At 36.3% G+C, this 24,408-nt stretch overlaps 2 protein-coding genes across 2 annotated transcripts; one reads left to right on the top strand and one right to left on the bottom strand.

Moving 5' to 3' along the window:
• The first annotated feature begins 94 nt into the window (after nt 1–94).
• Nucleotides 95–10,924, top strand: LOC123665337 (disintegrin and metalloproteinase domain-containing protein 10-like). Its single transcript, XM_045599650.1, has 14 exons — nt 95–197; nt 773–964; nt 1,650–1,765; nt 2,230–2,337; nt 2,682–2,796; nt 2,889–3,084; nt 3,800–3,963; nt 5,200–5,394; nt 5,509–5,617; nt 6,310–6,421; nt 6,760–6,915; nt 7,831–7,990; nt 8,850–9,022; nt 10,666–10,924. Exons 1-14 carry the CDS (start codon nt 95–97, stop codon nt 10,801–10,803), a joined length of 2,037 nt encoding a protein of 678 aa, XP_045455606.1. The 3' UTR covers nt 10,804–10,924.
• On the bottom strand, nt 10,556–12,756 carry LOC123665575. The gene is made up of 5 exons (XM_045599863.1): nt 12,651–12,756; nt 12,073–12,205; nt 11,780–11,962; nt 11,594–11,654; nt 10,556–11,357 (listed from the first exon to the last, which is right to left on the bottom strand). The coding sequence occupies exons 1-5, from the start codon at nt 12,710–12,712 to the stop codon at nt 10,888–10,890; spliced, it is 909 nt and encodes a 302-aa protein (XP_045455819.1). The 5' UTR covers nt 12,713–12,756; the 3' UTR covers nt 10,556–10,887.
• Nucleotides 12,757–24,408: the final 11,652 nt, after the last annotated feature.

Here is a 24,408-nt window from a genome sequence, read left to right as displayed (position 1 = left end):
ATTAGGAGATCTTACATAAAATGTAATAATGTTCTTGTTACTGTTATTATGCATTGGTCCATGTCTGGTAAGGACTTCAGACCTCCAGATTAAGATGCAAAGAGCGGATAAGATGTGCAGTTCCTATGGTTATCAAGTTTTAAACGCAAAGTTTGGGAAGGAAAGGCATTTGCTATGTTTAAAGCTGCAGGCTATAGGTACTTATGGAATGTTATAAAACATAACGTGTTACATTAGTCCCTCGAGTTTCATTATTAATAATATATAATGATTGTTTTGATTTTCATTCAGCTGGAAACATTCCATTGCTAGGCATAGGAAGGGAAGGTAAGACTTTAGATTAAGAACCGTCGAATTATCTAAGCTCAAAATTTGACCGTTTATCGACATAATTTCGTTCCAAAAAAAAAATAACCCTAACCTATCCAACTTCCAAATTAGACCGTTAATTGACATAAATACGTTACAAAAAAAAACAATAACCTTAACCTATCTACAAACCCCTTAACCTAACTCCAAATTGACGGTTCTTAATCTAAGCCCTAGTCGAAGGGGGAATATTACGTAACATTATTTCCGTCTTGTTTTAGACATTCGAGATTACTTGTATCTAAAACAAACTATCGTAACCTACTTGACCTAACCTAATGACTACCATACAAAATTAAAAAAACTTCTACGCTATGCAAAGCGCAATGAAATTTATTGCTTCAAATTTATTATTAGTTATTGATTTCAACGATTTTTATGTATTTTTTTTTTGCAATTATAGGTTCTTCACCCTTGGCGTCTCGCTCATGGTCACTACTTCTAAATCCTGATTTAAATGACGATTTCATTGGAAATCAGTTTCCTTTAGCAGATGTCACTATGGCGTACGGATTCCCAGTTGAGGATCCATCATCCGGATCAGCTGAAGGCTACATTGGCGATGATCATAATTTTTATGGTGTACTACATTTAGGTAACACTTATTAATTATTATTAATGCAAAGATTAAGATGAATAGTGTTGGTCGTTATTTAGAATTCTAGCCGTTTTCTTTCTTATTATTTTTCTGACTAAAACAAATTTTCGAATTAATAATTCAATAAATTTAAACATCCGTATTTTGATTAGCTCACCGGTAGTTTAGTTGTTAAATAAATAGGTCTGAAACTACAACTATCTACGGCAGTAAAGAATATAGCCCTCTCTTCCCGTGGGTGTTGTAAAAGGCGACTAAGGGATAACACAGTTCCACTACCACCTTGGAACTTAAAAAGCCGACCGATGGTGTAATAACTATCCAGCTGCTGGCTTTGAAATACACAGGTCGAAGACGAGCAGCAGCGTGCGACAAAACCAGCCCTGTGGTCACCAACCCGCCTGCCCAGCGTGGTGATTATGGGCAAAACACATCAGTTCGCGCCATTTTTGGTGCGGACTTGTGGAGGCCCATGTCCAGCAGTGGACTGCGATAGGCTGAAGTGAGTATCTACGTTCTACGACTATAATAGAAAGATAACGAGTGTAATATATGTGTGAAACATTCATGTAATTGAATAAAGATTGATTTAACGTAGTTAAAGAATTTGTATGATAAAAACTACAAGCATTAATTTATAATTACAATTAATGTCAATGGTGTAACTTTTATTTTACTTAAGGTAACCGAACTCTCTACGCTGATCCGTACGGAATAGATGATCCGAATAAATTTTTTGGTATACTGGAAAATGATAACATGGCTGCACCCCAGCGACCACGCCGAGATAATGCCCAGGTGATCAGGTGAAGAAGTCTAATATAATATAAATGATTTTGTTTTCATTTGAAAAATAATTAATGAAATGTTGAGTCACGGCCTACACTGAAGTTACAGTTGAAATTTAACCGTTTCAAAAGGTGATGATAATGAACCTAATATAATTTTGTCCGGTTTTTTATTGATTCAGCCTGTAATATCCGACTGTTGCGCATAGGGTCTTTCTCCAGATAGGAAAACGGTCCAATCATAATCCACCACTGCGGGATGTTTGTAATCGTATTGCGTATAAATTGCATTATAGTAATGGAAAATTTAATTCTATAGGACTTACCGACATTACCGTTTTGAAACTTCCGATATTTCAGTGACTTTACAGACACCATGGTATTTATTTATTACCGTAGAATCAAAAGTGTTCATAGTGACCGTGAAATTTCAAGTTTCAATCATTTCTCCAGTTAGGTGCAGGTTTTTACCAGTTTCCCTACTTCCCGTTTCGCATCGAGGAACGTCGGCGCGAGCCAGGTGTCGCGCGTGCTCGCATCTGCGATCTACTGCTGCTAGCTGATAAAGAGTTCTTTGAAAAAGTACATAAATTATCGATATCTATTTATATTCTCATTTTTATTATAATAGGAGTATTTACTATATTTTTGGAAAATTTCTTTAAACTATTTTAGATAGATAACTACATCACATTCGCTTTAGCCTATAGCACTCCACAGATCATAGGCATCCTCAAACACCGGGCCAAATATCACGGAGAATCGGGATATTAGAATAGATATATTAAATTAATTAATAATATTTATACAGTCAAAAAACAAAATCAATGACACAACTGACTATGAAAAGCAAAACCCACAAGTATCCTTTTACTGCCTTGTTTTTATATGGAATGTTATTTTATTTGTAGTCTGTACCATTTCAGGATGCAAACTCTAGCCTTAATCAAGTCGTCCGAAGAATGATGCATGCTGTTACACAAGCTGATATTATATTCAGAAATGCTGACTTCAATGAAGATGGTACACCAGATAATATTGGTATACTTAAAGGCATTTAAATATAATTACTCTGAATTATAAATTTTATTCATACGTTGTTAGGAAAACTATATTAACACATATTTCTTTAGGTTTCTCTGTTAAATACATTTTGGTCCTTACTTCCGAAGAGACTAATAATCGGGTCTTCGGAGACTTAGGGAAAGAACGAGCGGTAGACGGTAGAAATTACCTAATGCGTTTCGCAAGATTGAGGCGACTTTCCGAAGTCTGTCTTGGAGTCGCTTTCTCTGGTCATGCTTTTCATAATAGGACACTTGGATTGAGGTGATTAAATAAAGAAATATAATTTTCTGCTAAATATGCTTATTTATTAATTAATTATTATTATTACATTCGATGTTGGGGCCGTGCAAAGTATTCTATCGGGTCCTTTATCAGAATCTGCTAGAGTGATTTTTGATTTTTATAAATTATCCCTTTATATAACTAGATTTTAGTAATTGAGTAGTATTTTTGTTAAAGTTTTTTGTGCGTGTTGCGATTTTTTTGTAATAGTTACAATGGGACTGGCATATCCATGTACGACAAAGTCCCTAAAATTAATAAAATAATTTTTAAAAAAAATTTTAATATTACATGTTTTATCTTATTTTTGTTGTACATATCCCTGGTTCAATCCTGTTAATAAACCCTAAAGTTTACAATTTTACTCTTAAAACCTATAAATATTTTGGTGCTGTTTTACAAAGATTACTTAAATGATTGAACATTTATCAGTTAGAATTTAAATAACTAATACACGCTTTTCCACTGTGGGTTAGCAGAAATACTTTTATCAGATGTTCTTCTGAAGCAAGCAATGGAACACGACGAACGCTAGTATAAATTCTAATACTAATTAAAACATGTGACGTTAATAGCAATTACCGAATTGTATCCACTAGGCCTCAGTGCTTGTTTGAATTGTTCAAGTAATTTTTTTTAACCACCTTATTTCTCTTTTAATCTTATCATTGCTCTTCTGAAATACCAATTCCAGTTTTACCTCTCTTGGTAGTGGTATGGGCGGAGCTGCCGGAGGTCTATGTGACAGACGTGCGTACGGCAGATCTTTCAATACTCTTGCACTAGCACATGCTACGCTTAACGCTAACGAACGAGTTCCTGAGAGAATATCTGCTTTAACTTTGGCACATGAAATAGGTATTTCCGATACTCTCTCGTAGGTTTGTCTCTGATATAAAACAAACACCATATTATACCGTAGTTTTTTTGGTATTTTTACACTATAATTACTAACGGTTGTTATACTCGTATACCTATTAATACCAGCCGGTCATTTTGACCGATTTAGACTAATCTATAAGTTGTAAGTTGTCATAATTTACTTTTTTATTCTCAAATTAAAAAAATAATAATGAATGGTGATCAGTGTTTTATACATTATCACATATACCTATAATAAAAAAAGAAGGTCATGGATATAAATATCTACTCAAATAAATAAAATTGGAATGCCTGTTTGTAATATTAAAATAACCGCATATCCATATGTATTTAGTAAAATATACGTACAGTACATATACCAAATTAACATTTTTTACAATTTTTGCATGTATGTCTGTCTGTCTGTTTATTCCGGCTAATCTGAACCGATTTTGATGGGACTTTCACAGGTACATAGCTGATGCTAAAGTTAGCTACTTTTATTTAAGAAATTTATTTATTTTATAACTCTGTGCTATTCCGTTCTGCTCCGTTCTGTTCCATTCCGTCCCGTTCTGCCCCGTTACGACTCGTTCCGTCCCGTTCCGACCCGTTCGGTTCCATTCCGTTCCGTTCTGTTTCGTTCTATTCTGTTCGATTCTAATCGACTCTATTCGATTCTATTCTAATCTATTCGATTCTATTTGATTTTATTCGATTCTATTTGATTCTATTCGATCCTATTCGATTCTTTTCTTTTCTATTCGATGTTTTATTTTATAATGTATTTTCTATTCGATTTTGAATCGATTTTCTTAGAAAAAAGAAAAGAAGAAAATCGAATAGAACTGAAGAAAACAAAACACGGGGCTTACCCCAAGTTTTTTTCTGTCTGTCGGTCTGTCTGTCAGTCTGTTTGTTCCGACTAATCTCTGAAACGGCTGGACCTATTTTGATGGGACTTTCACTGGTAGACAGCTCATGTAATTAGGAGTAACTAAAGCTAGTTTTATTTTAGATTTATTTTATAACTCTGCGAACTGAACAATTACTTTTTTGTTAAATTCCACGCGGATAAAGTCGCGGGCACAGCTAATAGTTAAAAATATATGAAAACCTAATAGACCCAATTGTAGAACTTGTACGGTTTTCGAACATTTTTAGTGTTCGTGATATTATAACTAAACTATTTGACTGAAAAAAATAATTTATCTAATTTGACTTTTATCCAAGGTCACAGTTTCGGTGCTCATCATGACGACCACTTTCCTAATCGCGAGTGCCAGGGCTACCTTATGGGTTCACAATCATCACCTTCCAACAGCCACCACTTCGAGTTCTCTCTTTGCAGCAAACGACTCATATCAGCTACTTTGAGTAGTATGAGCTACTGCTTGTTGGAAGTGGATAAGCCTTTTTGTGGCAATGGTAATATTTCTTTTTGTTTTGATTTGATAAAAAATAGAAAATATGTACTAAAACCAACTAATAGCAGACTCTTGTATATTTCTATATTGTATACTTTTTGTATGAAATCTTAAGGTATTGTAGAAAAAGGAGAGGCTTGCGATTGCGGTCTCCCCTCTCACTGCATATTTAGAGATCCGTGTTGTACCCCACGTGCAGGAGGTGCTCTTGCATCTGAAGATAGGTTAGTTTTAAAAATGTGTATCAAAAGTCCTTTTTTTTCAATTTCGAAAGTAAAGCTAGCAAAGGTATATCGATTTTTGACCAATAATAATTAATATTCGGTCAATACTACAGTTGGTATATATCACAAAGTCGCTTCCCGCTGTCTGTATGAGATCTTTAAAACTACGCAACAGATTTTGATGCGGTTTTCTTTAGTAAATGAGTAACGATCGCTACCAGGTGTACATGATAACAACCGGGACCGACGGCTTAACGTGCTCTCCAACGCACAGTGGGGAGACCCACAAGGACTGCACAAACACCCAGACCACGGCAAACGTTTGTTATGTGCGGGGATCGAACCCGCAATCGCCAGCGCAACAGGTAAAATCCATGGCTGTTACCGTTGCGCCAACGCGGCGTCCGCCAACCGCCGCATATATCCGACAACCCGCATTGGAGCAGCGTTGTGGATTTAGCTCTGATCCTTCTCCTACGTGGGAAAAAAGGCCTATGCCCGTAGTGGGATATTACAAGCTGAAGCGTTCTTTAGTAAATAGAGAGATTCCAGAGGAAGGTTTATATGTATAATACATGCATACTATAGTAGAGGTGGAGCGATGTTTTTGCAACCGTGCGAAGCCAGGGCGGGTCACTAGTATATATATAACGATAATTGTAATTTAAACTATCAAAAATTTTGCATTACAGAGCTTTACACAAAGGAGGTTGCTCCGTTGCTCCTACAGCTATGTGTCATCCATCGCAGGGGCTCTGTTGTAATGCAAATTGTGAATATGCCAATCTGACTAAGAGTGGCATTGTAAGTATTAATATAACACTACAAATAATTTTATTGCTACGCGTGCTGACATTAAAAAACAGCAGTGAGAACAAAAAACGGTAATTAATTAGTGTAATTTAATTCGTTGTGTATTTTCTGTTCAAATGAATAAAAAAGAGAGGAAATAAGTTGTGAATTCCTTAATCAAAGCAGTGTTGTTACAGCAATACGAAAGATGCTGATTAGAGCATTTTGAACAATTCATAAATCAATAATTATAATAAGTCTTTGTACCTTGAAGCCCGATTTTAAACCAATACATTTTGAGGACTTGTATAATATAGTAAAAAATGGACTGTATACTTATTAACATATAGGAGTGTGCAGAGCAAGAAAGACAATGCACTTGTCCAAACTTGACATCGGAATGTCGTTGTGGCGTGGGAGGGCGATGTCTAGAAGACGGAACTTGCCATTCCGCTGAGTGCGCCATCTTGGGTCTTAGAGAATGCAGCTGTGGAAAGACTGGACCAGTAAGAATATATTTAAGTACATATTTTCATACCACTAAGTTGGCAAACATACTATCCAGATAAAGTTAAGCAGTTATTGTCGTAGCCAATAGACGTTAAAAATTGCACGAGCCTACCCTCGCTCTCCGCAAAGTGTATACCCAGGAGCTCCGGGTTCCGGCTATATAGGTTTCGATTATTTATCCTACTAGTGTATGGAATTGGTCGCTCGCTTGTGATAGTATTTAAACTCAATATCAACAGTAATACAATTTAATGAGCAAGTATAAATAAGATATATAGACGTGTGTTTGTACAATCGTCAACGAGAAAGAAGTGAGCGGGTCGCCGCAGCGGGTGCGTCCGATGAATCGGTCGACGTATGCAAATGTGTGTATGACACACACTTGCAAGGCGTTAACAACTAGGTTAATGAGTATAAATATAATCACAATTTTCCAACGTAACCTTAAATGTTTTGAGGTGAATGAAACCATTCAATCTGGATTTGTTAAAAATATTGTACTGTATAATATTCTATGGTTTTCTAAGAAGTTTACTATCAGTAGGACAGTAAACTTGTTAGCCACCCTAATATAGTATAAGATAAAAATCCAAAATGTTTAGAATGTGATGTAATTGAAGACTTGTACCATGTCCTGATCGAATGTGTTTGCGTTGAGTCGGAGAGGTGGGATTTTTATATTAAATATAATATTAACTTGTTCGAGTTGGGCCTGTGTAATGTGATTTTGAGCAATCCATTGTCAGCAGAGGCTGTAATGATGTATAACTTGTACAAACTAGTAATAAAGCGTAGATAAGTTTAATATAAGCCCCTATGAGGGTGACATATTCTGTGTATGAATAAACAGAGATTAAAAAAAAAAAAAAATAGAGATTAAAAAAAAGATAAAAATATTAAATCACCTACAGGGTGGCATGTTAAGCAAGAAAAAAATGTGTGGAATATGTTGCATAGTAAAAGCAAGTAGTAATGCCAAAAGTCGTTGTGTTGGCGTTGAGTTTGCGGCCAAAGAGTTTTTACATTCTAGTCAATTACCAACTACATGGCCAGACAAAGATTATAATGGGCGTAAGTATTTTTTATATGCTTTTCTTAAACATTTTTTCAAAGTAATATACTAAGAAAGAACCTCATCAAAATATCATTGTCTTCACACATTGGAGAATTTGCGTAGAAGACTAAACTAATAAAGGAAACTCTTAACAAACTTTCATACTACTTGAAACTGCGAAGGTATATAGTATTGTTATTATATCCACGCTCAAACTTTCTGGTTAAAACTTGTCGTCCATAATTTCATGCTATAATAATTGTGTTTGCTTGCAAACGAAAAAAATTGACTTCAATTACATCGACAAGTAATACAACGTAAGTAGACGAAGAAATCAACAAACGCATTAGTCGTCAGTATGATTTTCGAGGGTTTCCCTCCCTATGGAAAAAAATCTCATAAAACATGGACAAATGCAGACCAAATTTTCATACCGAGTTATAAGAATCTATCAAATCTCATAGACTCTCATAACCATAAGAAGTTGGTCTGCATTTGGCCATGTTTTACGAGATTTTTTCCGTAGGGCTCGATTTTTCTGGGATCCCATCATCAGATCCTGGTTTCCTTATCATGGTACTACACTTGAGATATCTCCTTTCCAACAAAAAAAAAGAATTAGCAAAATCGGTTGATCCACGATCCCACATATACACGGTCGAATCGAGTAACCTCCTCTTTTTTCGAAGTCAGTTAAAAATGAATGTAATCAAAGAGCTTAGAAAAAAATCAAGATTATGATCGATTTTATTGGATAGCTTACAGCCTAATACCAAACTATAACTAATGCAGAAGAAAAAGCTAAAAAGCTAATGACATGATACCACGTATTGATATTATTTATAGGTTTGATTGTTATCAGGTTATCACTTTCAGCTAACTTAACATTGAGTCTCTGTCTGAATACCACATGTCGGTATGTTCAGATAAGAGCTTGGCCTCCTGGAGAAGTTTGCGTTTCAATGAACACAGTAGGCATGTGCTCGCCTCGTGGTGTATGCAAAATGGTCGTTATAACACCTAGCTCAAACGTTTACCCGGATATTATGGTAAGTATAGAAAATAAACATGTTAATTTGTATTTATTTGAGGGACTATAGCCAGCTACAATTAAAAATCATCATCATTGGCCTTAGTCCGTCTATTGCAAACGATTTAGACAGTGTCAGACAGACACTGTGTCGCCTAGGATACACTTCAGGAAAACGCAGAGTCGCAATTAAAAAACAAGAAGAAAAATTATATGATAATAGGTTAACTTGCAAAAACCAGTTTCTTATATCTTGTTTATTATGAGCATTTTCATAGTGATCATTCCTAAATAAACTGCATTGCATACCTTTAAATAAATAATGACTATTTCACTAACATTTCTGGCCCGTTTAGATGTTTTGTAGTGTTAAGGTCTTTATCAATACAGTCTAGCTAATGAAAGTAGATACTGAAAAAACGTGGCATATTAAAAAAAACACACCCTGGCAACTTCAAAGACACGACATCTTGTTTATTTGTTTTTTTTTTTAAGTATTACCATACTCTAATTCCGATTCTTCCCAATCTCTGTTAAAATCGCCAAAATTTGTCAATATTTGTAACAAGATTTATGTTTCCGAGATTTATATTGTCCTAAATTCAAATTGTGTTTTCAGACGTAGTAGTTGGATTAATTAAAGTTTTGAATTGGTTTTAATATTATTTATATTTAAATCTTAGTAGGTCTCCGCTAGATATTCCCCAATTAAAGAGGTAATATACCCGATGGTGGGACCCTACAGACCCCACAGTGTTGTCATTTAAAAAGTATGCAAAAAATCGAGTTTCTACTTTCGTTAGCCAGACTATACATCTATACAAATAAAAGAAATTGATGTGTCTGTTTGTAATATTAAAATAACCGCTTTTTACTTAATGCATATGGATGTCACCATACCGCGGTCACCAACCCGCCTGCCCAGCGTGGTGACTATGGGCAACACACATGAGTTCACGCATTTTTGGCGCGAACTTGTGGAGGCCTATGTCCAGCAGTGGACTGTATAGGTTGTAATGATGATGATGATGATATGGATGTAAGCATGGTACATAATAAATATACCAAAATATGCTTTTTAACCATTTTTGTCTGACTGTTTGTTCCAGCTAATCTCTGAAACAACTGGACCGATTTCGACGGGACTTTTACTTGTGGATAACTGGTGTACTAAGGAGCAACTAAGGCTACTTTTATTTTAGAAATTTATTTATTTTATAACTCTGTCTTTTACTATTAAAAATGTTTTAACTGCACGATTGGGCACAGCAGGAAATTATCCTGGTCAAATATGGAGGGAACAGCTTGATTGCGGAAGTACCTCGACCTTACAGAAGATGATTAATATATACATATATACATAATACTACTTTAAAGCAGTATTGGTGAGAAAGGTGACCAGAGACCTTGGGGGGGATTGGGAATAGGGTCAGCAACGCGCTTGCAATGCTTTTGGTATTACTGGCGTGTTTGAGCTACGGTAATCACTTACCATCAGGTGAGCCGTATGCTTGTTGCCGACGCAGTTGTTATAACCAAAAAACCACCTGTGTCATGTTTTACAAAGATTTCAAATTATTGTCATTATAAAAGCATAAAATATGTAAGACAAACGATATTATGGATTAACTAACTATACTTTAATTTACAATTTCTTTTTAGACCTCGAAATTGATGAGGCATGCAACAAGTGCATCAATGAACTTTGAAGTCGAGATTTCAAATATATTTTTTTTATTAATTTTATATCATCTTATAACATCAAATTCTCTCATGTTTATTTACATTTATACAACATAAATTATTGTATTTCGTACGAAAACTCACTTTTATTTTTGTTGACTTTTAATTGTTAACTGTTTTCCGATTACGTAGCTTCGCTACTTAGGTGGTTGTATTTTCTAATATATCATTTATCGTATCTATGACTTTTTTCTTGAACTTCCTTATTTGACTCGGAGACATTTCATTCATTTCCGGAACTAAACTTAATAAAAACATTTTGTTAGCTTCTTTTTTAGCATTATATTCTTCTACTTTACTGTTTTTAGCTATGGAACATTCAGGAAAGGATTCATCAGCATCTTCTTGAAATCTTTTATTAGTTGTCTGACAATAACACAATTCTTTGGAAGTCATTGGTTGAGGGGATGGCAAGGGGTGGGGAGACGGAGAGGGTGAGGAAGTGGGTAAAGATGGTCTTGGAGAAGTTGACTGTAATGACATAGATTGTGGATAAGAATTAGTTACTAACATCTCATCATTGTTGGTATTTAACATATTTTCTTCGATTTTGTCACGTAGCTCTTGCTTAATTTTAAGATGTAGCTGCGAAGCATGTATAGGCATTGCAACTAAAAAGTAATAGATTATATTTTATTTATTTCCAAGTAGTAAAAAGAGTTTCAGTACTAATAGTTTAAACTGTGGCGATGGACATATGCTACATATTTTTAGCAGTCTGCTCATAACAACGCACGGGTAGAGCCACAGCAGGCAACAACAACCTTACTACCTACCTATTAATTAAGTATAAATATTATGTACATTTTATTTTAACTAAAGATTGCATAATTAAAGGTTAACTTACTATTCTGGCTATTGTGGTCCTCCAACAAAATATCAAGTGTGTGGTCTATAGCACTTTCAGGCTAAAAAAAGATATTAATTTTAAACAAATTAAATTTAGATAGTACCAAGGTAATAGGTTATGTTATAGACATTCTGGTGTAGAAACTTAGAAACAGCTAGTAAATACGGAAGGGTTTAAACTAACTTGAAAGCCTTGCTCTTGAACGCCAGCTTGACCAACCACCGTAGAAACCTTAATAACTGCCACCACCCTTTCTTCTAAGGCAGTCAAATTTATTTTCTTGCTTGGACCACCACCAGTGCGACTTGCTTGAAGCCTTAAGCTTAAATACTTTTTTTTTGTTTTGGTTTTCCAGTCAGCCCATACCTAAATAAATATAGTTATTTAAAAGCAGTTTATATGATAATAAGTATGTAAAGAACTTAAAATAGAAAAAGGTAATAATTATTAAAGGTTATTATTACATAGGTAATTACTTTTTTCCATTTATATGATGATTTTTTAACACCACCTCCAAGGGAATTTAATATATCTGCTAGTTGCTGCCACAGCTGATCACACTTAAGCCGTCCTTGAAGACCTGACTGGGGTCTTGACAGATCTCCATGTCTAAAGCAAAAAATAGTAATAATAATAATGATAATAATAATATTCTTTATTGCACACCATTAAAAGATACAAACAAAAGTAGTACAATTAGAGGAATATGTACAAAGGCGGTCTTATCGCTACAAGAGTGATATCTTCCAGACAACCTTTGGGTACAGGACAGGGGATAGAAAAGCGGTTAGGAAGTATACAAATTGTTGTTATAGAAATTAGAAATAAATTACAATAGAATATAAAATTATACATATATAATACATACACATGCATACTTACATACACACACATACACCAAAAAAAAAAAAAAAAAAATATATATATATATATATATATATATATTGGTCCACCATAATTAAGTGTTTGTGTGAATTAGTGATGTTATTGTTTATATTACGGTATACGTACCTAGTGGTTTTAAGTAACACAAAAATGTAATAATAATAGGTACCTTTCCATGAAGTCTATTAAAACAGAGAATTGTTCTGGACTTGCTCTCAGCCTTGCTTCCATCACTAAAACAAAAGGCTATGATGTACATCACAGGTGACTAATTTATGGGAGGTTAAATTTTTGTTATTTCTGACTCTCAATACTGCCATTTTGTAACAGTACTAAGATGCATACATAGGAAAACCTATTATTGGCCTTATTAATGTTAATGTTATGTTAATGTTATGTTTTATATATATATATATTATATATATATATATATATATATATATATATATATATATATATATATATATATATATATATATATATATATATATATTGGTCCACCATAATTAAGTGTTTGTGTGAATTAGTGATGTTATTGTTTATATTACGGTATACGTACCTAGTGGTTTTAAGTAACACAAAAATTTAATAATAATAGGTACCTTTCCATGAAGTCTATTAAAACAGAGAATTGTTCTGGACTTGCTCTCAGCCTTGCTTCCATCACTAAAACAAAAGGCTATGATGTACATCACAGGTGACTAATTTATGGGAGGTTAAATTTTTGTTATTTCTGACTCTACCTTAGTTCCGGTGCTGCGGGAAGTGTACTCATGCTCCGTTCTGCGACTTTCACACGTTATTTTCGAGCAAATGTACGTAAAAACCATCTTTACTGCAAGATCAAAATACGATAAGAACTGACCTTTAACAACTGACAAAATGTTGTCCGGGGGAGGAACCCACACTCCCTCCCACCTCCCACCTCCCCTTTCCCCCCCAACCCCATTAATTTCTTCCCGGCGGGCGGCGATGTACATGATTACCAAACAAAAATAAATTACTTACCTACTCAGTAACCTTACAAACTTTAAACGTCCATACATTTTATACCTATGCGAATACTGTATATTTTATAATGAATAGAGATAAATTGCAGTACAACGACAAAAGTTACAATGAAAATGATAAGATTTCATCCAAAACCTTTAAATAGTATTTAATTGTACTTACCAAATACTTTTATTTATTTATTTTATTTGAAAACCAACAGAATTACAATTCGTATATATATATAAAAAATTTAACATAACATTAACAATAATAAGGCCAATAATAGGTTTTCCTATGTATACATCTTAGTACTGTTACAAAATGGCAGTATTGAGAGCCGATATTAAAACGATTTGAAAAGAAAAACTTTGAACCTTTTTTTTCGTTTGATGTTCGAAGAAAACTCGAAAAAGTGAAAACACTATAATATTTTCATAACGTACTTTATATTTTTAAATGACGTTTTAAAATGAAACCACAGACTACGTTCGCTTTTTAGCGTATGATAGAATAGACTGAGCGTTCGACAAATCCTTGTACGCTTGTCTATCAAATTGTTAGCGATAGCGACATCGCTAAGGCATTAGCATCTTTCGACACAATAGATTCGGAGCGTTTGCCACTGATAAATTCAGTGTACTGTACTGTAAGAACTTTATAAAAGGCGAAATAAACCGCATTGCGTCAGCTAGGTAAAACGGTTTCTTTACTTTTGAGGCTGATTAATTTGCGCTGCTTTTATATGACGAAAAAATACGGTGCGAATTTTCGTATCTTTCCTTGCATTCGTTACCTACAACAATTTTCTTTATATAACAATAGGTATGAAAAAAGCGCACTTCAAAGCGATAAAGAACCAGAAAACGTTTTTGCCAGAAGGCCATTGTGTTTGCTTTCTAAGATAGGGCAAAATTATTAATTCTAATTACGCCCATGGCAAAAAGGAGACCTTCGAGTTCGTAACATACAAAGTAATTCAATCAATTATAGAGATGGGACTATTGCTCTAATGATTTTGATGGTAAACATGTTTTGATAGAAAATTTTCTCAAGTCAAGGTTCATCAATGTTAACAATTTATTATAGCATTCAGTCGCAATAACAAGTTTTGTTTTGATGTTGTGTTTACGTTAATTAAAACGACATACACCAAATACCTGACATTGTTGTTTTTTTTTAATATATCTTAACAGAATACAGAGTAACAAAGACAGTTAGACAATTAAAAAAAAACATTAAAACGGTTAATTTCTACAAAAGCAACTTCTGGAATAAGCAGGTAACTATTTTTATAACAAATTTTAGGTAAACTTATAACGCTAATCCTATTTTTGATTTTCAGGTAATCAACAATGCTAATCTAGGCAGCCATTAATTGTATAAAAATTTAAAATTTGAATAGTTTGGCACACAAAAGGAAAATCTAAGTAATAAGTTATTAATGAATGAAATGAATTTTGCTACATGACAACATGTAAAAATGTTGTTATTAATAAGTATAATTTAAACCTACTTTATCAAAAAGGTACACTTATTGATAGTTATCAGAACTTCTATAATGAAAATAGTCTTGTGGCAGATAAAGATTGAGCTTAGCCTAATATGTTTGCTTCACCTTGAGTCGACGTCCATGCTCGTACGTGTATCATCGATATTTTTACGACGTGCTGCCGCAGTGGCTAGAGCACAATTGCTCTGTCGATGCGCTAGCGATCATGAATTCGATTCCCGCACATGATAAATATTTGCATTAGCCATACAGATGTTTGTCGTGATCTGAGGGTTTGTGATTGTGTTGCGTGTGTTTTCAGATCTCCAACATAGGATACACATCAAAATTACTGTCAAAACATTCTAATTTCCTCACTTTTCCTTACCAAACACGAATTAATTTTTATCAAAAATTTACCGTTAGAAAAAACACACACTGAATCATTTCGACTCAATTATCTATAATCTATCTATCTATCTATATCTATATTCTATATACATATATAAAAGCGAAAGGTCACTCATCACGAAATCTCCGAAACTATAAACCATACGAACTTGAAATTTGGCAAGTAGGCTCCTTATAGGACGTAGACATCCGCTAAGAACGAATTTTACGAAACTCGACCCCTAAGGGGGTAAAACGGAGGTTGGAAGTTTGTATGAAAGTCCTATGTTTTTGAAGTAAGAGACTTGAAATTTAAAATGTATGCCTCATAGATGATGAGAAGGTGTCCAAATAATGTATCTTTAGAAATCAACTCCCCTTTGGGGTTAAAACGGGGGATGGTAGATTTACTCACTCATCACGAAATCTCCGAAACTATAACACATACAAACTTGAAATTTGGCAGATAGGCTCCTTATAGGACGTAAACATCCGGTAATAACTGATTTTACAAAACTCGATCCCTAAGGGGGTTAAATGGGGGTTGCAAGTTTGTATGAAAGTCCTATGTTTTTGAAGTAAGAGACTTGAAATTTAAAATTTATGCTCTATAGATGATGAGAAGGTGTCCAAATAATGTATCTTTAGAAATCAAATCTCTTTTGGAGTTAAAACGGGGGATGGAAGGTTGACTTACTCATCACGAAACCTCCGAAACTATAACAGCTACAAACTTGAAATTTGGCAGGTAGGGTCCTTATAGGGCGTAGACATCCGCTAAGAACTGATTTTACGAAAATCGACCCCTAAGGGGATAAAACGGGGGTCGGAAGTTTGTATGAAAGTCTTATGTTTTTGAAGTAAGAGACTTAAAATTTAAAATATATGATCTATAAATGGTGAGGAGGTGTCCAAACAATGCATCGTGATCTGTATATATAAAAGAGAAAGGTCACTAACTCACTCATCACGAGAACTCAAAAACCGCTGGATGGTCTATCCATCCAGGTTGGTTAAAGATAAAATTTGGCAGGGAGGTAGATTATAATTAGCAGATGTCCGCTAAGAGCGGATTTTACGATATTCCACCGCTAAGGGGGTTTAATTGGGGTTGATAGTTTGTATGAAACGTATACAGCGTGAAAAATAAAACTAAAAATGTGATGTATAGAGAGGCTTTATAAAAATAACTATTAAATTATACTATATTGTGCCTTTTAAAAAGTTACGCAGTTTGATAAGCATTTCAAGTGACTGAAATAAAAAAATAATTTTCGTTAAACATGTTAATAGTAATGCATATCTTCATAACCACGCGGACGTAGTCGCGGGCAACAGTTAGTGTATTCTAAAAAAAAGTTCCCAAAAGTGTTTGTGATCGATTCGCTCAAAATCTACTGAACGGATTTTCATGCGGTTTCACCAATGGAGAGAGGGCTTCAAGAGGAACGTTTATGGAACGGCTAAGCCGATTTTGATGAGAGTTTCACAGGAAGTTTGCCGGAAAAACTTTGTGACACACTAATTTCAACGCGGGCGAAGCCGCGGGCACAGCTAGTATAAGTATAAAAAAGCGAAAGGTCACTCATCACGAAATCTCCGAAACTATAACACCTACAAACTTGAAATTTGGTAAGTAGGCTTCTTATAGGACATAGACATCCGCTAAGAGCGGATTTTACGAAACTTGACCCCTAAGAGAGTAAAACGGGGGTTGAAAGTTTGTATGAAAGACCTATGTTTTTGAAGTAAAAGACTTGAAATTTAAAATGTACGCTCTATAGATGATGAGAAGGTGTTCGAATAATGTATATTTAGAAATTAACTCCCTTTTGGGGTTAAAACGGGGGATGGTAGGTTGACTCACTTATAACGAAATCTCCGAAACTATAACAGCTATAAACTTAAAATTTGGCAGGTAGGTTCCATATAGGGTGTAAACACCCGCTAAGAACGGATTTTACGAAACTTGACCCCTAAGGGAGTAAAACAGGGTGGAAGTTTGTATGAAACTCCTATGTTTTTGAAGTATGATACTTGAAATTTAAAATGTATGGTCTATAGATGGTGAGAAGATGTCCAAATAATGTATCTTTAAAAACCAACTCCCTTTTGGGGTTAAAACGGGGGATGGTATGTTGAGTCACTCATCACGAAATCTCCGAAACTATAACACCTACATACTTGAAATTTGGCAAGTAGGTTTCTTATAGGGCGTAGACATCCGCTAAGAACGGATTTTACGAAACTCGACCCCTAAGGGCATAAAACGGGGGTTGGAAGTTTGTATGAAAGTCCTATGTTTTTGAAGTAAGAGACTCGAAATTTAAAATGTATGTTCTATAGATAATGAGGAGGTGTCCAAATAATGCATCGTAATCTATATATATAAAAGAGAAAGGTCACTAACTCACTCATCACGAGAACTCAAAAACCGCTGGATGGTCCATCCATCCAGGATGGACAAAGATGAAATTTAGCAGGGAGGTAGATTATAGTTAGTAAACGTCCGCTTAGAACGGATTTATTGATATTTCACTGCTAAGGGCGTTTGATTGGGGTTGATAATTTGTATGAAACATGTACAGCAGCTATAAGTTCGCCTGCTAGGTTATTTATACTGCAGCCTGAAAATAAAACTAAAAATGTGGTGTATAGAGAGGTTTTATAAAAATAACTAATAAATTATACTAAATTGTGCCTTTTAAAAAATTACTCAGCGTGATAAGCATTTCAAGTGACTGAAATAAAAAAATAATTTGCTTAAACATCTTGATAGTAATGCATATCTTCATAACCACGCGAACGTAGTCGCGGGCAACAGTTAGTGTATTATAACAATAAGTCCCCAAAAGCGTATGAGATCGATTCCCTCAAAATTTACTGAACGGCTTTTCATGCGGTTTTACCAATGGAGAGAGGGCTTCAAGAGGAACGTTTATGGAACGGCTAAGCCAATTTTGATGAGATTTTGAGTTTCACTGGAAATTTGCCGGGAAAACTTTATGACTCTCTGATTTAAACGCGGGCGTAGCCGCGGGCACAGTTAGTAATTATATATAAATATATTGTTATATGGCGGAAAACCAGGATGTCTTGCGCGAACTCAGCGAGGCCTTTGTCCAGCAGTGGACTAACTGACTGACTTGATATAACGCTTAAACAGATAGTCGATTCCGTGTTCATCATCATCATCATCTTCACTTTAGCTTGATACAGTCTACTGCTGGACATAGGCCTCCGCAAGTTCAAGCTCCTCATGTGTGTTTGCCATAGTCACCACGGTGGGCAGGCGGATTGGCGCAGGGCTGGCTTTGTCGCACCGAAGACGCTGCTGTCCGTCTTCAGCCTGTGTATTTCAAATCCAGCAGTTGGATGGTTATCCCGGCACCGGTCGGCTTTTTAAGTTCCAAGGTGGTAGTGGAACTATGTTATCTCTTAGTCGCCTCTTACGACACCCACGGGAAGACAGGGGGCGGCAATATATTTTATTGCCGTAACAACACAGATATTTTATCCAAATGAAAGTCCAGTAATAAAATAAAAAATAAATAAAACAACTACCGCAGGTTAGCTGGAAGAGACTTCTTCTAGAGTTATCTCTACCGGCTTTCTACATATAAATTCATCATTATCATCATTACAGCCTATACAGTCCACTGCTGGACATAGGCCTCCACAAGTTTACGCCAAAAATAACGTGAACTCATGTGTTTTGCCCATAGTCACCACGCTGGGCAGGCGGGTTGGTGACCGCAGTACTGGCTTTGTCGCACCGAAGACGCTGCTGCTCGTCTTCGGCCTGTGTATTTCAAAGCCAGCAGTTGGATGGTTATCCCGCCATCGGTCGGCTTCTTAAGTTCCAAAGTGGTTGTGGAACCTTGTTATCCCTTAGTCGCCTCTTACGACACCCACGGGAAGAGAGGGGGTGGCTAAATTCTTTAGTGCCGTAGCCACCCAGCATACACATATAAATTATATAATGTGTATCTTCTTCTTCTTTTACTTTGGCTCCCTGAAGGATTTGCCAATATCTGAGTGGAGTAACGCCTGACTGAGCGCAGTAGTCAGTGGTCGTCGTCCGGGCTACATCTGACGCCCGTTAGCAATAGTTTTCATTCATTAGTTTTGTTTCATTGCATATTGGAAAATTACTAAAATCGGAAACATCGACATTTTTTTATTGTCCGCTTAACTTAAACACGCCAATACGCCAACACGCCAACAGTCCAACATGCCAACACGCCAATACGCCAATACGCCAATGCGCCAACACGCCAACACGCCAACACGCCAATACGCCAATGTGCCAATACGCCAACACGCCAACAGTCCAACACGCCAACACGCCAATGTGCCAATACGCCAACACGCCAATACGCCAACACGCCAATACGCCAATACGCCAACACGCCAATACGCCAACATGCCAACACGCCAACACGCCAACACGCAAATACGCCAACACGCCAATACGCCAACACGTCAACACGCCAACATGCCAACACGCCAACACGCCAATACGCCAACGTGCCAACGCACCAATGTGCCAATACGCCAACACGCCAATACGCCAACACGCCAATGTGCCAATACGCCAACACTCCAATAGTCCAACACGCCAACACGCCAATGTGCCAATACGCCAACACGCCAATACGCCAACACGCCAATACGCCCATACGCCAACACGCCAATACGCCAACATGCCAACACGTCAAAACGCCAACACGCCAACACGCTAATACGCCAACACGCCGACACGCCAACACGCCAATACGCCAACACGTCAACACGCCAACACGCTAATGTGCCAATACGCCAACACGCCAACAGTCCAACACGCCAACACGCCAATTCGCCAATGCACCAACACGCCAACACGCCAATACGCAAATACGCCAACACGCCAACAAGCCAATGTGCCAATACGCCAACACGCCAACACGCCAATGCGCCAACACACCAACATGCCAACACGCCAACACGCCAACACGCAAATACGCCAACACGCCAATACGCCAACACGTCAACACGCCAACATGCCAACACGCCAACACCCCAACGTGCCAACGCGCCAATGCGGCAACACGACAGGACGCCAATAAAAATAACAAACCTGTTTAATAACGAACCGTTATTATATTTATATTATATTATATCTGTCCAGGTCCGGAAGAAGCCACTTCGCCATGTAAGGACATCGTGGCAGGATAGGAAATTGACTTACCCTTTTTGCGCTTGATAAAGCTCCAAAAAAGTTTAGGGTTTGAAGACAAAGTTGTTTCCAGGCTATTCAAATACAATTATTTATAGTTTAGATTATAAAGCTTCGCGCAACGCTCCCTGAGGAACTTAAAAGTAATTAAATCACGAGGGTTGCCATTTTTACGATATTTAAATTTTTCATTGATGACTTTTATCAGTGCTGCAGAAAACCATAGCGGATATTTACTAGACCGTGTTTTGGATTTGGGCACATGTTTAGCAATGATAATTCTTAGAACAGCAATCATAACTCGACAATTTCTTCTCCCAAGAATATTATTCAGGGCACTTGTAATTTTGTCATAGTCAGCTTTGTAGAAGCGGAACCTAGCCCCAATACAAGATTCGAGCTTTTCCTGAAAGTTAATTTTAACGGAAAACTCAATGTTGTTGTTGTGTAATGGTTCTATCCCGGAAAAAGGGTCCTTGCTTTCGCTCAATTGGGAGATAACCAGAGAGCTAATTACTAGGTCTAAAACGCGATTTTGATTATTTTTACAACAATTATACTGTGTAAGAGCATTTAATGACATTAAATCAGTAATCATGTTATTCAACAAATTATTCGTTGTTATCGGAGTCAGTGCAGGGCCAGTCGTCTAGTTCCAACACAGACCACCCAAGTTAAAATCCCCAAGAACGATTATGTAAAAGGAGCTAAGATTATCAATTATATGATTTGTATTTAAAATGAAGTGTTCCAAGATATGTTTCTGTACCGGAGGGGGAATATAAACGGTGCAAATTTACAAATAATCAGTTTGACCATTGGTATTTAGCAGTTCAAGTTTAACCCATAAATCCTCACAGTGCGATATACATTTTATGTGGAGTAATTGTGAGATTTTTCACAAATAGGAAGGCAAACATCTTAACCTAAGTGTATTAATATAACATATGATATGATATTTGAGAGCCAATTCATTAACGAAAGCAATCTATAAAATATTACGCTACAACGATTAATAAAAAGTCATCAGTTTTTGCAAATTAGTTTTGGTATATTGTATAAAGCTTGAGAGTAGAATTAAATTAAGTTATATGGATCGAGGAAAAAATAGTCAAGTAACTACGCGTTATCAAAGATTACTCAAAAAGTAGTTATCAGATCTCAATAAAATTTATATGTGACCACACGACAAATGCCTTAGGTTCATCCTGCGCAGATTCTGGCCGAACACTATCAGCAACGAGGATCTCTGGAATCGATGCCACCAAATCCCGATCAAGCAAGAAATTGCTCAGCGGAAGTGGAAGTGGATAGGACACACCCTCCGAAGACCAGAGGACAGCGCCGCCAGGGTCGCGTTCACGTGGAGGCCGCGCGGGAGCAGGAGACTGGGCCGGCCGGCGCACACGTGGCAGCGGACTATCGACGCCGAGCTGCGAGCGGCCGGGCTTAGTTGGAGGGACATGGAGCGAGAGACACAGGACAGGAGCGGATGGAGACGTCTCACGAGGGCCCTTTGTACCACTAGGGTACCTTAGGACAGCAACAACAACAACAACACGACAAACATCAGCTTTCGATTAAATTAAAAATTATTAAAATCGGTACACCCAGTAAAAAGTTATTGCGGATTTTCAAGAGTTTTCTTCGATTTTTCTGGGATCCCATCATCAGATCCTGGTTTCCTTATCATGTTATTAAACTAAGGATATCTCCTTTCTTACGATAAAAGAATTATCAAAATCGGTACATCCAGTAGAAAGTTATGCGGTATAATACAACGTAGGTCGACGAAAAAAGTGTCAAGTAAAAACGCATTATTAGATATAGCTCGAAAAGTAGTTTTTAGATCTCAAATAAATTTAAATGGGACCAATTGACACACATCACCTTTCGATTAAAAGAAAATTTGTCGAAATCGCTCCTCCCAGTCAAAAGTTCTGATGTAACATACATTTAAAAAAATACAGTCGAATTGAGAACCTCCTCCTTTTTTGGAAGTCGGTTAATAAAATAGTAAGTAGCCAAGCAAAAGTAGGCCAAACAGTAGTGGGGAACCCACCCCGAGTGAGAAAGAGATGAATGAAAGAAAGAACAAGTATGCGGCATGAAAGTACGAGAGGCATGAAAGCGAGAACTGGAATGAAAGAGTAAATAGCAGAAAACGCGCTCCGACCACTATATCGGAGGTATAGAAAAAAAAAATGATTAATAAAATAAAAATATTCCAAAATCGAAAAAATGTATCTCTTTTCGTAGCATAACAGATGAGATAATATAAAAAAAATATCCCAACTGTTATGATAAAAATAAGACATGATAAATATTTATAATATTTTTTATACAACTAGGTCGCCAAACAAGAGTACGGCTCACCTGATGGTAAGCGATTACCAGAAGCATTGCAAGCGTGTTGCCGACCTTACCCCGAATCTCCCCCAGGAGCTCTGGTCACCTTACCACAGAAACACAACAATCATTTATTTATACTAACCTATATAACCATTTATCCATTCCGTACTCTCAGTTATTTTATGATATTGTAAAATTAAAACGAAAAAGGTCCAATGAAAATAAAAAAAAATACATTTAAGTTGTTACATAGCGAGCAATTAACACTTTGTGACTGTCACAAACAAAAAAAAAACTGTATAATTAGTATTTTATTTATTTATTGACAATTGACTTATATATAAAATTCTCGTGTCGCGGTGTTTGTAGTTAAACTCCTCCGAAACGGCTTGACCGATTCTCATGAAATTTTGTGTGCATATTGGGTAGGTCTGAGAATCGAACAACATCTATTTTTAATATGTACGATTTTATTTTTGTGTACCCACACATTAGGAATTCTAAACATTTTTGAATATCATATCAAAAGTTGACCGCTCCAGCGGGATTCGAACCCGCGTCTCCGACTGACCGTGTCGGCGCTCTAGCCAATTAAGCTATGGAACGATGTACCCGCTAGAGAGAAATTCTTGATATGATGATTTTTATTTTCGGTTTAAGCGAACCGTGGCGCCGTCTATAGTGAGTTCTTTACAGACATCATTTATTTTTCATACCACTAAGTTAAAAGGGGGGGATTAAGGGGGTTAACAAAATATATGGCAAAACAACGTTTGCGGGGTCAGCTAGTCTATAATATATATAAAAGCGAAAGGTCACTCACTCATCACGAAATCTCTGAAACTATAATACCTACAAACTTGAAATTTGGCAGGTAGGTTCTTTATAAGACGTAGGCATCCGCTAAGAACGGATTTTACGAAACTCGACCCCTAAGGGGGTAAAACGGGGGTTGGAAGTTTGTATGAAAGTCCTATGTTTTTGAAGTAAGAGATTTGAAATTTAAAATGTAAGCTCTATAGATGGTGAAAAGGTGTCTAAATAATGTATCTTTAGAAATTATCTCCCTTTTGGGGTTAAAACGGGGGATGGTAGGCTGACTCACTCATCGTGAAATCTCCGAAACTATAATAGCTACAAACTTGAAATTTGGTAGGTAGGCTCTTTATAGGACATAAACATCCGGTACGAACGGATTTTACGAAACTCGACCCCTAAGGGGGTAAAAGGGGGGTTGGAATTTTGTATGAAAGTCTTATATTTTTGAAGTAAGAGACTTGAAATTTAAAACGTATGCTCTATAGATAGTGAGAAGGTGTTCAAATAATGTATCTTTAGAAATCAACTCCCTTTTGGGGTTAAAACGGGGGATGGTACGCTGACTCACTCATCGCGAAATCTCCGAAACTATAACAGCTACAAACTTGAAATTTGGTAGGTAGTCTCCTTATAGGACATAAACATCCTGTAATAACGGATTTTACG

This window comes from Melitaea cinxia, chromosome 24 (genome assembly GCF_905220565.1).
Source record: "Melitaea cinxia chromosome 24, ilMelCinx1.1, whole genome shotgun sequence".
In the NCBI taxonomy this organism is placed as follows: Eukaryota; Metazoa; Arthropoda; class Insecta; order Lepidoptera; family Nymphalidae; genus Melitaea; species Melitaea cinxia.
The sequence above is the reverse complement of the archived record's forward strand: the minus strand, read 5'-3'. Positions and strand labels throughout refer to the sequence as shown.

Bases quoted from the DNA above. Each gene is read 5' to 3' on its own strand.
- LOC123665337 (XM_045599650.1), top strand. From the start codon at position 95: ATGCAAAGAGCGGATAAGATGTGCAGTTCCTATGGTTATCAAGTTTTA. The intron at 2,797-2,888 runs GTATACTTAAAG...ATATTTCTTTAG, and splicing joins TGGTACACCAGATAATATTG to GTTTCTCTGTTAAATACATT. The intron at 5,618-6,309 runs GTTAGTTTTAAA...TTTGCATTACAG, and splicing joins GCTCTTGCATCTGAAGATAG to AGCTTTACACAAAGGAGGTT.
- LOC123665575 (XM_045599863.1), bottom strand. From the start codon at position 12,712: ATGGAAGCAAGGCTGAGAGCAAGTCCAGAACAATTCTCTGTTTTAATA. The intron at 11,963-12,072 runs GTAATTACCTAT...ATATTTATTTAG, and splicing joins CATCATATAAATGGAAAAAA to GTATGGGCTGACTGGAAAAC. The intron at 11,358-11,593 runs GTAAGTTAACCT...ATTACTTTTTAG, and splicing joins GGACCACAATAGCCAGAATA to TTGCAATGCCTATACATGCT.